The sequence below is a fragment of the Periophthalmus magnuspinnatus genome, chromosome 18 (assembly GCF_009829125.3).
Source record: "Periophthalmus magnuspinnatus isolate fPerMag1 chromosome 18, fPerMag1.2.pri, whole genome shotgun sequence".
In the NCBI taxonomy this organism is placed as follows: domain Eukaryota; kingdom Metazoa; phylum Chordata; class Actinopteri; order Gobiiformes; family Gobiidae; genus Periophthalmus; species Periophthalmus magnuspinnatus.
The window spans coordinates 17542118-17559319 of record NC_047143.1 but is presented as its reverse complement, the minus strand read 5'-3'; the positions used below and the strand labels follow the sequence as shown (position 1 = coordinate 17559319).

Sequence of the window (17202 nt, the reverse complement as noted above, 5' to 3'; positions counted from 1 at the left end):
TTAGGTTTAATAATTTCACAATATATTACAAGGATTTGCTTATTAATACACTACGTAACTTTTCTGGTCAGTACCTGCTCGTCTCTATGGAGATGTTATTGCTCTGCCTGGAATGTTCCACGTTGTAGCATTAAACATATCTTTCTCCATGGAAACAAGCAGGTAACATCACCCAGCCAATTTGGTCAGATCTGTGATGGGGTGACTACACTCAACAGTAATAATGCATGTTTTTCAAGAGAGTTTTGTGCACCAGATTTATTTTGTAAATTAATCCAAAATTGTTACATTTAATGCCATACCATGGAACATTCTAGGCAAAACCAGCAGCATTCTTCACAAAACCAGACAAGCAGATAGTAAACCCCACCAGAAAAGTTACATATAGTGCAGCTTAGTAATACATACATTCCATACATACAGGAGGACAATCAATAGATAAATTGTTTTAATTACCATTGGCACTGCATATTCCCTGTGTCCTTGAGCAAGACACTTAAACCTACTCTTATGTAGTGTCCAAACAATGCAATATAGTACAGGATGGACAGAACATTCTAAATGCAAATGAAGTGCAACATTTTTCTATGCACTTCTTTGAATTCTGTTTTGCTTTGATTCCCCTGTTCCCTGCAGCTGTATGGTGTTCCGGTACATCTCGTGTCCGGTGCAGCTTGTGTGATAATGGGACGTGTGCAAATGGATTGTTGCACTGGAAAATGTATCCTGTTGAATCTGGTGCCATGAGCTACCGAGAGAACATGGAGTGCACTGTGGAACGCTCTGTCTGCACCGATAAGACTGTTCTTTGTGGGGTTGGTGTAAGAAGATTGTGCCCACATCTTCCCTGTGCATATGGACTATTAAAGGTCCTATATTATGCAAAATTGACTCCTATGAGCTTTAAGTCATGTTATAATGTTGTTACTTTCTCAAAAACTTACCTGGAGTTGTGCTTTGTTTCATTCACACATGTTTGAGTAATCCTGCATTATTAGGCTGTCTACATCTCCAAAGCTCAAAATAATCTGTTCTACCTTGTGATGTCATGAAATAGTAGTTTTCAAGTTAACAGCTGATTGTAGTGAAGGTGTATAGAGTTAAAAAACACATCATAAGGTGAGAGAGAACTCCGCCTAAAAATTTAGGATTTGTGTGATAAATATGTGTGAATGAAACAAAACACAACTCCAGGTATGTTTATGATGAGGAAACAAAAAATTGCGGAGTATGTGGCTATTAAATTGGAAAAAACTGTAAAAATCCTCAAGATCAATCAAGAACAGTTTTTTCGTAATACCATACAATTAGAGATTGCCAACATTTGCACTTCTTAGCAAATTAGCTATCAGCCTTAAATGTCCACAATCCGATATTTTTTGTTGGATGAGTGAGTTTTTAGCAAATTAGTTTCTCTGGTTCATAAAATAATAATTGTTGGCATCGACCATGAAAAAACGCACTCATTGCAGAAGTGGTCCAAGGTAGAAGATAGGGTTTTCAAAATAAGATCTTAATCGATACTAAAGCTAATATCGAAAGTAGATACTCATTTGAGCAAGTATCAGTACTGCAATAATCACATTAACTGGAGAAACTTGAGCTTTCCTGAACAGTTGTGGTGTCATTTTGAGCTTTATCAGAACTAGTATTAGACCTCATGCTAAGATAAAAGTTCTGGTATCAGAATCAGTATCGAGTATTAAGTGAATTCCTTAGTATCGAAATTGTGTTTGAAATTTTAGTATCGTGACAACACTAGTAGAAAATATTGAACATGTTTTTGATCATATCACTTTGTTGCATGGTTCTAGTTGTGTGTACTAACCGTGCCGTCCTTGCAGTAAGCCAGCAGCTTGTCCTCCTCTGTGGGGTGGAAGAGCAGCGTGTCGGGGTTAAAGTTCACGGGTTGGCGCTGGAAAGAGGAGCCCTCGTCTACACTTATGAACAGCATCTGGTCACGTTCGTTTATAGATGAACCCACCAGAATCACCTGGAGAAGAAGAAGAAGAAGAATAAGGGACGGATCAGAGGTCAGAGGTCACAGGCAAGTCACACAATCAGCGAAACGGCTATATCAATACTGGTACATATGCAAATTGATAACAAAGCAATCAGAGAAAACGCTAGCTAGGCACCATTAGGGTTAATACAAGGGTCACTGTTAATTTCCAAGCTTTCCTAGATATTCATTGTAAAGTAGGTAGAGTGCTGAATCTATATTTCTAATTAAAAAAGAATCATGTATTTATGTAATTATTTTTATTCTAATCTTCTTATGGTCTATTTTTAAGTAGCATATTTTCATTTTTATGATGTCCTCATGCTTCATGTTGCAACAATGAAATTTCCCTGTTGTGGGATGAATAAACGTTCTATTATCTTAAAAAACCTATAATAAGAGCCATTCGCTTAGGTATTTTAAGATGTTAGTTCAAGTGCCATTGTAAAACAACTACTAGCTAAAACAAAGCAACAGTCATTTTTTGGTAACCATGGAAACCAGTTAAGTCACTTTACTGCATGTAATCTAAATTACTACATTATTGGTGTACTATGTAACTTTTAAGGGAGAGGTTGTGTCACCTGCTCATCTCCATGGATATTTTATTGCTGAAATGTAGTGCCTGAAATGTTCCACATATGACATTAAACTCATTTATACCTTGACATTTATTCATTCATTCTGTGCACAGGGTCACCTCTCCACAGATCTGACCTGTAACTCGCCCTAGTAGCGCACTTGCTTGTCGCTTGTCTAAATACATTAAATGCCAAACTGTGGAACATAGGAAAAGCAATAACAGCTCCAGCAGAAAAGTTACACAGTGCACCTTTAATGAACTGTTAGATTTACATGAATAAATATTAATTCCACCTGTAGTTTTTTTTTATCAGAATCAGAATGTCAAAATGTCAAATTCTAGCTTACTTTACCGACCTCACACAGTAGTCCAACCATTTCCAGCAGCTATTGTGACAAGTATTATTCATTCTGCACTATGTTGCCTCAGTTCATCCCACACCTTGCTAGACTGTGAAGTATTGATTATCTATTTTGCTTTCATAGGTCATAAAGTGAATACGTTAAACACAGGGCACCTACGGGACCAGCAAGCCACCAATCATCATTAGCGACCAGGATGTCAACTAGTAGAGCGACCAATAGGAAACATTGATTTCAGTGAGCTACATAGTGCATTTCCCATTCATATTGGTACTTTACAGTGACATTATCCTGGGAGATTCTGCATGTATGTCTAGCAGAATGTTCAGCAGTTACCATGGTTTGTTATTCATAACTTAATTGACTAATGAAAAGTAACGCTATTGTACAACAGATATACACAGATATTGTTAGATATAATAACATAAAATACGTGGAAAAGTCAGAGAAGCATGTCTTTTGGGGAACTTTTGAGGGACGGTATAATGCTCAAGTGTGTCTTCCTATCATGGAGCTCGTTCCTCGCTTTTCTGAGTTGAAAAATACACATGAACACTCGCACAAATGGCAAAAACAACTTGAGAATGTGGGCCAAAACCTTATGCTCGACCTCCACATATGACTAAAAGTTGTTCCATTAACCCTATAGAGGCAAATGCTATCGTCGCTGATAAAGCGTGGGTGTGGAATTTTCTGTTACCGTAACTCCGCAACCATGTAAATTCAAACAGCATCTCAAAGCAGAGGCATGGAGCTCTTTAAATATTTTACTGTCATTACGGTAATCAGTCTCTGTTGTCCCTCGAAGATGACGAATGAGAGCACAGGTGCTGCGTGGATTTTCCCAGTCACTTATTCAATGCACCAAAGAAAAAATACGGATAGATATGTAAAATGGAGGTAGTTGTGTGAAAAAATGCAGTATATTCTGATACTTCCTTTAACATGATTTTTATGGCTAAAAAAGAATAAAAGTCTTGGCGAGCTATACTGGTCTATAGTGTGCTCAGTCCTTAAAAGGTTAAGGGGTTCTAACCATCAGTTATCCATATCATAAAAGCAACAGATCTGCACAAGAAAGACTTGACATTAATGACTTCATTAATTACAGATGTAATAGGTAAAATAAACAAATGGTATTTAGTCTTGAAAAGGCTAACAGCAACAGCTCTTACTGGTTAGCTCTTTTAAAAGCTGACTGAGTGATTTTATTGATGCTGACATCAAAATCACGACTTTCCAAGATAAAAGCACAAAAATGCAAAAATCTCATCTTGGAAATCCGAGTTCCTGAGCACAGCCTGATGCGTTTTAGATTGTCTGAAAATTCAAGAAAAAAATACAAAATTGATTTAAACAACACATTTTCAGGAGCCTGTTATCAATCCCAGCGTTCATGGTCCTGTTTAGGTGTTGGATTTCTAACAGAGTGGTAAGAGAGACTGAAAAACTGTTAGCTAATGCTAACTAGCTGTAATGTTATTTGATAGACTAATAGACATGTCACAATCAGCTTACCTGGTGCAGTTCAAACTAAGTCAGTTATTTATGGTCAGATTGTGATAAAATGGTCAGATTGTGTTAAAAAGCTCAGATCAAAGTTTAACTTCAGACAGAGCAGTGCTTCTAGTTATCTTCACCCCCCAACCCCCCACCTGCAAAGTATCAATAGTTAGTGCACAAAGGTATTAGAGAGAATATTATGGGATTTATGGTTTTGCATTTTCTGCCTGCCAAATAATGGATATCACAATCTGACAGATGTGAGCGCTCCAAACATCTGCTTCACTTGGCAGCCAGGCTATAACAGTGAATGCCAAACTGATAATGACAAAAAAGGAATTATGAACAAGACTTGTGCTTGTTATATGTACAATTAAGTAGAAAAAGTGACACATTCAACTCACTCAAAATCAAACAATCACAAAGGTTGGGCAGCCAGAGCAGAAGTGTTATTGTTTATAGCTATAGTTGTAGATCCACGTTAGCATCTGCGGTGTGCTGGGTTATCTACTCTTTCTGAGGTCATTTTAAATTTCAGATATTACAACTGATGAGCATTTTTTTTTTCTTTTTTTAAGAGATGTTTTGCTAATGCTAATGTTAGTTACCAGAACAAAGGTAAAGCAGGGTTTCAGATGACATCTCAACATTCTATAGGCCAGTAATAGTTAATACAATTTTGTTTTCATGAGGTTTGATCCAGTAGTCAAGTTGGTTTCCCCATTACCAATTGTCTATACATGGTGTAAAAGTAAAAGTAGAAATACTGGAGCAAAAAAACAAACAAACAAAAAAACAAAAACTCAAGTAAAAGTATCACCTGAAAAAATTGATTCAAGTAAAAGTATTAAAGTACCTGTTTAAAAATGTACTTAGATTAGTATTTCGGACAGATTTTGAGATCTAATAAAGCTTCAAATGTAGTATCTATCTTTTTTTTTTTTTTTTTTACTTAGGTACAGTACTTTACTACTTTTACTTTCTTAAGTACATAGACTGTATATATAAATGGACATAGCTAACCCACTAGACACCATGTTCCAAATAGAAAGTTAGTATAGGTGGGCTTTCGGCTCCATTGACTCCGACTCCAATCCATTTTACATTGGAAAACATTCGCCCCTCTCTCTGTAACTACGGCTGTCAGACTCATCATTTTAATCTTAAAATGTTCATATTAACCTGCTGTACATGATCCAGGTATTTTTACGTCACTATTATGTAAAGGCAAGGCTATGGTTACATTCTGCCACTACAAAATGAAGTGACTAATGCAGACAGAAGTGCTTTGTGTCTGTCCATTGCTGTAAGAGAGCATCAAATATATAATGTTAGTTTTTTCCCCTAATGCTAATCACAGCTAGCTACATGAAACGCTTCAGCTGATATTTTTCTTGCAAGATTGAATGAGACAGTACAAACCGCATTGTATTGAACCACATTTAAGGGAAATCGTTGCTACTTTCTCAACAATACCCTGTATCGTAGACATTGCTGTTTTACCCCCAGACAGCCTTTTCTTTGAATGAGACAAGAATCCTACATTTTATAAATAATACATGATCCAGTGTTGAAAAATTCAAACATGGGATGATAAAAACACATTTTGGTTGGCTCGGAGGAGGTCAAAAGTTCTTGAACTAAAGCTGTTCTCATTGTTTATTTACAGCCATCTGTCACCTTCATGTTATTCTTAAGAGGTTTTTGCTATTTGACGAATGGGTGAGCAAAAATTGGACTGGAGTAACAAGACCATCGATATTTTGTACATATATTCTTGTTTTAATAACCAGATTTAATGTATTTTGTCGTTCATGTGTGTTTATGTATAATGTACATTATGTATAATTTTACTCATATTATATGCAGCATAATCATAAGCAAATAGAGAACAATTGATGCCGTCTTCACTAAAGATTACATGCTTGGTGATGTCACCTGCTTGTTGGGTTTATGCCATACTTTGGAACATTTAGGGCAAAACTATAACATCTTCATTGAGATGAGAAGATTTATGTAAAAGGAAAAGAACAATTCAAATCTATGAACTGGACAAAATATTGTAGCTAGCTCCTCCCTTCAAATAGATAGAAGGCAGTGTCCACCAGTAATCTGACCAGAATTGAAGAAGCAGTGAAACGTCTTCACTCCCACAATTTTTTATCCAGTTAACAGATTTTTTATTTTTCTTTCACTATGGATCATACCTGAACGACTAAGTGATTATACAGGCCAGTGTAAATGTACATAAAGCACATTTTAGACAGGTAAGTAGATTGTGTGTCAGGGCAGATTGAAGAAAGTAACAATCTTTAGGACAAAAGACTCCTTTAAAGTCAATCCATAATTTAAATTCAAGTCAACAAATATAATTGCATTAAAAAAAATCTAAATTATTATTATTCTCCTCTCTCTCATTGCATCACTCATACAACCTTCATTTTTGCACACATTCTTGAACTCTGTGAGTTTCGTATGCTCTGCGGTGTTGAATGTTGAAGTATAGCACCTGCATTTTGTTCTTCAGTATTCTCATCAGGAGCGCAATTAACTGGCGTGTCTCACAAGTGAAGAGCCATGCGCGCACTTGGTCCTTCTCTGAATGGTCAATTAAAGGGCCACTGTTTGTGTAGCTGCCACAGAAAAGCAGGAGAGAGAAAAGACAGAAGAGGCTAGAGCAATTCTATGCACAGATGGTAGAAAGTATTTTTTTTATGTTGTTTGCATTTTTCTTTATGGATTTCAAGCTGTTTGGGAGTCGGCAAGCTCTGGAGTGGATGGTAATTATTTCATGGTCACCTTGAGAAAACAGTGAGTCTGATTACAAGAGGAAGAGAGAAGTTGGTGGGTACATTTTGTAGTATTTTGGGTGATGTTTGGGTTGTGTTAGGAGAGCAAGGTTAGCAAGGTATATATGTAAAAAAAGAAAAAAAGAATATATATATATATATATATATATATATATATATATATATATATATATATATATATATATATATATATATATATATATATATATATATATATATATATATATATATATATATATATATATATTATATATTATTGTTATATGAATTTCTTGAACATGTTTTTTTTGCATTTAACCAGTAACAAATGTTTACATTGTTTATGGAAACAGTAAATGGTCACATTTTTATATAGTGCTTTTCCAGCTTCAAGGCACACAAAGTGCTTTACATCAATGAACCACTCACTCATTCACATACATACAAATACACCAGTGTACACAGACACTGCGGGCAAGGTGGGTTAAGTGTCTTGTCCAAGGACACAATGACAGTATTCATCTGTAGGAGCTGGAAGCAGATCGCAAACCTGTGGGTCAGTGGATCTGAACACTCAACCAAGGATGTTTATGTCAAGACCAGGATTTGGACCACCAACCTTCCGATCAGTGGAGAAACACTCTGAGCTGTTGCTCAGTTGGTAGTGTTTGGTTAACCATGTGTGGTGGTTAACTTCAGATCCACTTTATGTTGTAATTAGCATTGTTGGAATATGCTACACTTTAACTCATATGTGAAGTGGAGTCCTTTAATCGTCTTCCAGTTTGCAAGTGGGAACTAGGACCTTTTTTCAAGTCAGAGGTGGGAAATAATAAATATTATTAATAAGACTATTGTAATTCAGATGTGTTTGCTTGTAAATTTTCATGCTAGCATTTCATGTTTTGCAACTTGTGAGCTATATGCAAGGATAGAATATAGTACAACTGTTCAACTGTTCACCTCTATGTAGCAACAGCACTACAATTAAAAGCCACATTTGGGGGTATTGAGTAAACAGTTCCATCTGTGCCTTAAAAAAACCCACCCTGCATATTCTGTTTACTATTTATCTGAGTTTACTCACCCTAAGCGTCACAGACTAGCACTTTTCTTAACACTGTAACACATTTTCTTCTAAATAAATAACCCAATATGTAATTATCTCTGGTCGTATAACATGTATAGAGTTTGGTGGTCTGGATGCCATCAGTTTTGCTACTGGTAATACAACTTTCAGGTGTTCGGCCAAGTCCCATGTCTCTGGACACCGGCATGCACCTTTCCTCTGGCCTGCTCCTGTCTGTGTCTGATCCAGCCCACATCAACTGCTCCGTCTGCTCCCAGGGCACCCCATCTTTAGCCTTGAAATTTTTGAAGTCTCTACCACTGCACAAGACTGGGACTGTAAGGTGAGAGGTTGGTACTCCTTATATATATACATATATTTTTTTTTATCCCTGTTAAATTCTAAACACATTTAAAATCAACTACTTCTGTTTTCATGTTTATAAGAAACCAGTCCCTTTAAATCACTGAAAATGGTCTTGATTGAAATAGTGAATAGATTCCCTCTGCTCTGCACTTGTGAGTGGAGAGTGGCTTTAGTGCTGTCGTCCCTGTGGGTCTGACCTGTCAGTCAGGTCTCTGTCTGCCAATATGTCTCTATTTAAAGGACATGAGTCAGTTTAACCCAGGCAGCAGTGACAGCTGGACATCCTCCGGACATACGCCACCCACACTCATATGCTGGACACACATAGCACTGAAAAAAAAGGGAACAGACCTGTCGTGGAAGAAAGAACCCAGGACTTTCCACTACCTGGTCTAAAGAATAATATCAACTATCAACATTTATTTTACTTATTCTAAATTTTATGAACACTTAACATTTAATACTACCAACCTATTACAATTTAACTTTAAAAAAATCCCTGTCCCAGATTAATGTGTTGCAGTCAATGTTTTAAATTGACAATTTACTTTTGAATATGTACATTCGTATGTTACATTTTCGTGGTTGTACGCAGTGTGCGATTTGTCTGAACCATAACTCCACAACTCCAGCATCTCTTGAGCTCCCACATAGCTGGAGACGACATCAGCCCTGCCTGTGCTGTTATAATACTGAGGAGTTGCACAAATGTCAAGAGCATTTCCTGCTCTCATAAGATATGTCCCCGCTTTGACCGTGCACTGCACAGCATCGGATCATTTCCATGTCTCTGCGCTTCCTTCACATGTAGACCCACCCCCCTCACTCCCCCTCATCCCCCCTGCATATCGCACCTTGGTTGTATGCAATATATACCAAAAAGTCAACTTCATACTGTGTTAGATATCAGTAATTTAAACAGGGTAACTAACATCATTTATAATTATTACATCTCTGACATGTTAGTGCCATATGAACCATCTCGCATCTCGACTTCAGGGGCCGGCCTCCTGCTGATGCCCAGACTTAGTACTAAACATGGGGAATCATGGGGAGTTTCATGCAGCTAAAACCTGGAACAGTCTTCCAGAAGATGTAAGACAGGCCTCTCCTTTGACAATGTTTAAATCCAGGCTCAAAACAGTCTGTTTAGCTGTGCATATGACTGAAAGTTTTTTATTCCACACTCTTCTCTTTTAATATTAATTTAAAAATGATTATTTCTGATTATTTATGTTTTGATTTGTTGCATTGTGATTTTAATGTCTTTTTTGTGTGTAGATTGTGCTATACAAATAAAATTGCCTTGCCTTATCACAATTTTTGGTGTTTTTTCTTCCATGGCTTGATCACTAATTGGATTGCAAATTTTATACTAAATTTAACCCAGATGAAGCTTAAGTGATGTCACTTGAGGACATACTGACAAAAAGTGTATTTATCAAAAACACTGAATTTCACAAAAAAAACAACTAAAAACTAAACATTGAAATTTGTATTTGAGGTTTAATCAACTAACGTTCTGCCCTATACAAAACCATCCCTTTGTTTTTAACGTTTATAGAAATGAATTCATGATTTCATCCCCCGCAATCCCGTAGAAACTTTATCTACCAATGTGTGGCAGTCTTCATCAACTCTAGGCATTATCCCTGGTCAGAAGAACATGAAGGCGGTGGATCAGACAGTGGACTCTTTCTGAGCAGATGCACAGACAGCACAATCCATCTGCTGTACTGTAACTTAGGCCTGACCAGTCCACTTCCTCTCTGCGATCAGTCAGAATATAGACACAGCAGTTCTGTTGTGCCCAGCAGATAAAAGCAGAGACTTCCAGGAACTTACACAAGTAGGATGACATCATGTTGAAAAATGCAATATAACACCATTTAACATGTATTCATTCATTAAAGGACCTCACATATTGTTTTCTGAGGTAATAATTAATAAGTGATGTGCCGTTTGTGAAAGAGTCGGCTCTTTTGAACAGTTGCTCAATGTGAACTACTGGAACTGGATCTCAGTTTTTAAAAGAAACACACTTTTCCTTTCTCATTTTTATGCATTTTTACATATATTAAAGCGGAACCAACACAAGAATCAGTACAGAACATAGACTGTATATAGACTTTATACAGTTTATGGTAAAGAAGCAGAGCAAGGGTAAACACACTCTCTGTGATTAGTCTGTAGATAAGACAAGTTCTCATATTGACTTCTGGCATATAAATAAACAGTTCAAGGGCCACTCTTTTGAAAGGCTCTATGAAAGGAACGGATCCAAAAGATTCGGATCTCATAAAAGAGCTGAAAGTCCCATCGCTATAATTAATACAGAAGCCTCTGACAGGGTCACCTTTCATCGTCCAATGAGGCACATTGTAGTTGGGAAACCAACTGCCTGACACTATCCCAGACAGCTGATTCTCTGTCATGGGCATTTTCAAGAGAGACAAAATAGTGCAAATAGTAGCAGAGATATGAGAACTACACACATGGACAAAATTGTTGGTACCTGTGGGTTAATGAAAGAAAAACTCCCAGTGGTCACAGAAACAACTTGAATCTGACAAAAGTAGTAATAAATAAAAATTCTATGAAATTTAGCCAATGAGATCAGGTTAAATTTGTTTTTCAACCATGTTTCAACAGAATTATTAAAAAAAATAAACTCATGAAACAGGTCTGGACAAAAATGATGGTACGTTTAACTTAATATTTTGTTGCACAACCTTTTGAGGCAATCACTGCAATCAAATGATTCGTGTAACTGTCAATGAGACTTCTGCACCTCTCAGCAGGTATTTTGGCCCACTCCTCATGAGCAAACTGCTCAAGTTGTCTCAGGTTTGAAGGGTGCCTTTTCCAGATGGCATGTTTCACCTCCTTCCAAAGATGCTCAATAGGATTTAGGTCAGGGCTCATAGAAGGCCATTTTAGGATAGTCCAATATTTTCCTCTTAGCCATTCTTGGGTGTTTTTAGCTGTGTGTTTTGGGTGATTGTCCTGTTGCAAAACCCATGACCCAGCCCCAGCCTCTTCCATGTTTCACAGTAGGGACAGAGTTCTTTTCTTGATATGCTTAATTTTTCCGTCTGTGAACACAGAGCTGATGTGCCTTGGCAAAAAGTTACATTTTTGTCTCATCTGTCCATAAGACATTCTCCCATAAGCTTTGTGGCTTGTCAACATGTAGTTTGGCAAATTCCAATCTGGCTTTTTTATTATTTGTTTTCAACAATGATGTCCTCCTTGATCATCTCCCATTAAGTCCACTTTGGCTCAAACAATGACGGGTGGCACGATCTGACACTGATGTTCCTTGAGCTTGAAGTTCACCTTTAATCTCTTTAGAAGTTTTTCAGGGCTCTTTTGTTACATTCGTCTTATCCGTCTCTTTGATTTGTCATCAATTTTCCTCCTGCGGCCACGTCCAGGGAGGTTGGCTACAGTTCCATGGATCTTAAATTTCTGAATAATATGTGCAACTGGAGTCACAGGAACATCAAGCTGCTTGGAGATGGTGTTATAGCCTTTACCTTTAACATGCTTGTCTATAATTTTCTTTATAATCTCCTGAGACAACTCTTTCCTTTGCTTCCTCTGGTCCATGTTGAGTGTGGTACACACCATGTCACCAAACAGTACAGTGACGACCTGCAGCCCCATATATAGGCCCACTGAATGATTACAAGATTGTAGACACCTGTGATGCTAATTAGTGGACACACCTTGGACCTTGGATGTCCCTTTGGTCACATTATTTTCAGTCTGTTCTAGGGGTACCATCATTTTTGTCCAGGCCTGTTTCATGAGTTTATTTATTTTTTTTTTTTTTATAATTCTGTTGAAGCATGGCTGAAAAGCAATGTCTGAGTTTCATTGGTTAAATTTCATGGAATTTTTATATATTATTACTTTTGTCAGATTCAAGTTATTTCTGTGACCATTGTGAGTTTTTCTTTCATTAGCCAACAATTTTGTCCACATGTGTATAAGGAAACAACTGCATGGCACTGCATCAGACCGTTTGAAGTCAGACCCTTTAATATTGTTTGAATGTATATTGATTTGAAATGTTGTAATTATATAGTGGGACATTAAAAACACATACAGTGGAGCAAAAAGTATTTAGTCAGCCACCAATTGTGTAATTTCTCCCACTTAAAAAGATGAGACAGGCCTTTAATTTTCATCAGAGGTACATTTCAACTTTGAGAGACAAAATAAAAAAATAAATAAAAAATCACATTGTCTGATTTTTAAAGAATTTATTTGCAAATTATGGTGGAAAATAAGTATTTGGTCAATAACAAAAGTTCATCTCAATACTTTGTTGGCAATGACAGGTTAAAAAGGTTTCTGTAAGCCTCCACAAGGTTTTCACACAGTGTTGCTGGTAGTTTGGCTCATTCCTCCATGCAGATCTTCTCTAGAACAATGATGTTTTAGGGGCTGTCGCTGGGCAACACGGACTTTCAACTCCCTCCAAAGATTTTCTATGGGGTTGAGATCTGGAGACTAGGCCACTCCGGAACCTTGAAATGCTTCTTACGAAGTCACTCCTCCATTGCCCGGGTGGTGTGTTTGGGATCATTATCATGCTGAAAGAACCAGCCACATTTCATCTTCTTGCTGATGAAGGAGGTTTTCACTCAAAATCTCATGATACATCACATGAAAACAGCCCCAAAGCATGATGTTTCCACCCCATGCTTCACAGGAGTTATGGTGCTCTTTGGATGAAACTCAGCATTCTTTCTCCTCCAAACTCTTCCTTTTTTAACCAAAAAGTTCTATTTTGGTTTCATCTGACCATGTGACATTCTCCCAATCCTCTTCTGGATCATCCAAATGCTCTTTAGCAAACTTCAGACAGGCCTGGACATGTACTGGCTTAAGCAGGGGGACACGTCTGGCACTGCAAGATTTGAGTCCCTGCGTCCCGGCGTAGTGTGTTACTGATGGTAGCCTTTGTTACTAGGTCCCCTGTGTGGTTCTGGAATTTTGCTCACCATTCTTGTGATCATTTTGACCCCATGGGGTGAGATCTTGCATAGTCTTGTATGTCTTCCGTTTTCCAAGCTGCTTACATATTCCAGATTCAGTCTTCACAGCCTGGTGTAGGTCTACAATTTTGTTTCTGGTGTCCTTTGACAGCTCTTTGTTCTTGGCCATAGTGGAGTTTGCAGTCTGACTGTTTGAGCTTGTGGACAGGTGTCTTTTATATTGATAATGAGTTCAAACAGGTGCCATTAATACAGATAACGAGTGAAGGACAGCAGAGCCTCTTAAAGAAAGTCACAGGTCTGTGAGAGCCAGAAATCTCGCTTGGTTGTAGGTGACCAAATACTTATTTTACTGAGGAATTTACCAATTAATTAATTAAAAATTTACACTATGATTTCCCTGATTCTTTCCCCCCATTCCGTCTCTCATAGTTGAAGTGTACCTATGATGAAAATTACAGGCCCCTGTCATCTTTTTAAGTGGGAGAACTTACACAACTGGTGGCTGACTAAATACTTTTTGCCCCACTGTATAGGTTAGGCATACACCAAGACACTGACCACAACTCGCAATGGGAAAGATTGTAGTCACCTTTTCAGTTTCTCCATGGAGATGCTACTGCTTTGTCCAGAACATTCCACAGTATAGCATTAAACATCTTATCTATTCATGAGTTTCAGCTTTCTATTTATAAGGGATTTTTGTTGGTTTGCTTGTTCCAAAGATATACATTTTTGTTTTGAACTCTTAATTGCCAAGGTAACTGTGCTAGATTGTGATGACTCTGTGACCTATGGAAAGAGGTAAAAAAAAAAGCCACTAGCAGATCGGATTACAAGTCACACCTCTGAAGAGGTGCGCCAGACTGCGAAGATTTCCGAGTACCACCAGCTGAAGCCCACATTTTGGAAACCACTTCTCTACATACAAAAATACTAATAACTAATGTTATTACCTCCAAAAGCAAACAACAAAGTACAAGTACTACTGGGCGACAGTAGCTCAGTTGTTAGGTTGTTTTGTTCACTGATCTGAAGGTTGGCAGTTCAAATCCTGGTCTCAACATAAACATTATTGATTGAGAGGCCAGATCCACATACCAACACGACAGCATTCACACAGATCAATGCTGTCATTGTGTCCATGGGCAAGACACTTAACCCACCTTGCCCCCAATGTCTGCGTGCACTGGTGTACGAATGTGTGTGTGTGTGGGAGAGTGGTTCCTTGATGTAAAGCCTTTGAGTGAAGGTGGAAAATCGCTATATATAAAATTATGAGCTTTTTTACTTTTTAATAATGTATAATCTTCCTTGTGTAATCCCTCAGTCATCCAGGTATGGTAGTAAAAAAACAAAAACAAGAAATCTGTCACCTGGACAAAACGGTGTAGGAATGTAGTTAGCTCCTCCCTTCAGATAGATATAAGGCAGTGCCCATCAGTAATCTAACCAGAACAGAAGAAGGCTTTTTGTCCAGTTGACAGTTTTGAATTTTTCTTTTACTATAATTTATAATGTTGGCAATACTAGCAACAATAGGTTTTGATAACATTTCTGTGAGTGTTCCAAAATGCCTGAATGGGACATAAAATCTGCTGGCCCACACCACTCAACTTATTACAAAGACAATAGCTCAGCAACAGTAGCTCATTTGGTAGAGGGTTGGTCTGAAGGTTGGCGTTTTGATTCCTTTGGCTGAGCGGTCAGATCCACTGATTCCACGTGCTGGATCAGTGGATGTGATTCCAGCTCCCACAGTCCTTGGGCAAGACACTTAACCCACCTTGCCGCCAGTGTCTGTGTACACTGGTGTGTGAATGGGTGAGTGGTTCCTTGATGTAAAGAGCTTTGAGTGCCTTGAAGGTGGAAAAGCCCTATATAAAAATGTGACTGTTTACAATAGACAATGGACTTAGGAGGAGCTTACAGACTGGCCACCTGAGATTTCTGTTTGCATGTTTGAGGGATTTTACTGCTCTGGATCTGCAGAATGAAGAAAAACCTGTAGATATAGAATTAATATACACACGCAGTTGGTATAGAAAATAATGTATTATAATGTACACGGTTATAAGGCATTTCCTAGCATATACTCTTTTTTCAGGGTTGGAAAGTCACAAAGTCATCATGAGAACTGCTGAAATAAGGTTGTGTTACATAATGTATAGAATCTGCATGGTAGAACACGTTAGTTTTATATAACATGCTAGTAACACTGGATAATTACAATATATTTAATGTTTTTCACAAGAGACTAAGTTATGCAATGTTATGTTTATTGATACATAAATTAATGCTCAGTAGCTCAGTTGGTAGTGTTTGCCCACTGACCCACAAGTTGGAGGTGCGATTCAACTTGTGATTCATTGGGCAAGACACTTAACTTACCTCACCCCCAGTGTCTGTGTGCACTAGTATATGAATGCGTGTGTGAATGGGTGGGTGGTTCCTTGAGAGTCTTGAAGGTGGAAAAGCACTATATAAAAATATGACCATACTAATGCATACATCAGTACATACAGAATGTGTGACTGACCTAAAATTATGTAAAACAACCATTATACTGATATGGTATGTAAATGTAGAAAGTAACACTGTAAAATCAAAATGATCATTTAATTGTAACCAAAAGAAAAAGTGGAAGCAACCTTTCTTTCCATACTGGACTATGGGGATGTGGTTTACATGCAGACTTCAGCCTCTACTTTGAAACTGTTGGATCCACTATTTCGCTTTGCCCTTCATTTTATTACAGGTGATGGATTTGAAACCCGTCACTGTATTTTCAATGAAAAAGTGGGTTGGCCATCACTGTCTATTAGAAGAGAACAGCACTATATAAAATGTAGGGGACTACTTCAAAAACTGCCAAAATACCTCACCTGATTGTTAATCATTGATACTGGAACATTTAATACCAGATCACATGACTGCATAAGGTTAAGGACTAGCCACACTAAAACTTAAATGGGATAGGAGGCTTTTAGCAATTTTCTTCACAAAAATGGAATACACTCCAAGAAAAAGCAAAGATGGATACTTTGGTGACACAATCACAATTTAATGATCTGGTACCGAACTTTTATGTACACACCTGCACCTGTTTATAATGTTTTATACGGACTTGTACACTTGTTTGTTTTGTTCATTTTTCTGCTTGTATTGTATTCTAAACAGGGTGCCCATGAAAAAGAGAGCCCAAGTGCTCTCATTGAGTTCCGCTGTATGAATAAAGATAAAGAAAGTAAATGTAAAAAAATGTGTGTCCAAACTTTTGACTGGCTTTAAATTTGATAAAAGCTTGCATATTTGACGTGAGAATGTATTTTTCATTTCTGCACTCCATTGAAAGGTGGCGTGACGCAGGTGAGGAGTGAGCTGCTCAGGTTTAAGTGGGTGCTGAGAGAAGAATGGCTCTGTAACACTTTGTATGTGCAGGTGTAGACAGGGAGAATGCATTAGACACACACGCACATGCATTATGGAGATGAGCTGAGGAAACTCCACTGAAGGAGA

The 17202-nt window shown here is 37.7% G+C and overlaps 1 protein-coding gene across 1 annotated transcript in view; it reads right to left on the bottom strand.

Moving 5' to 3' along the window:
- The window catches only part of sorcs2 (sortilin-related VPS10 domain containing receptor 2), a 381090-nt gene that overhangs the window by 66096 nt on the left and 297792 nt on the right, over positions 1-17202 (bottom strand). The window contains exon 4 of the mRNA XM_055229165.1: positions 1829-1993. Coding sequence (XP_055085140.1) covers positions 1829-1993 — 165 coding nt within the window. The remainder of the gene's footprint in view (positions 1-1828; positions 1994-17202) is intronic.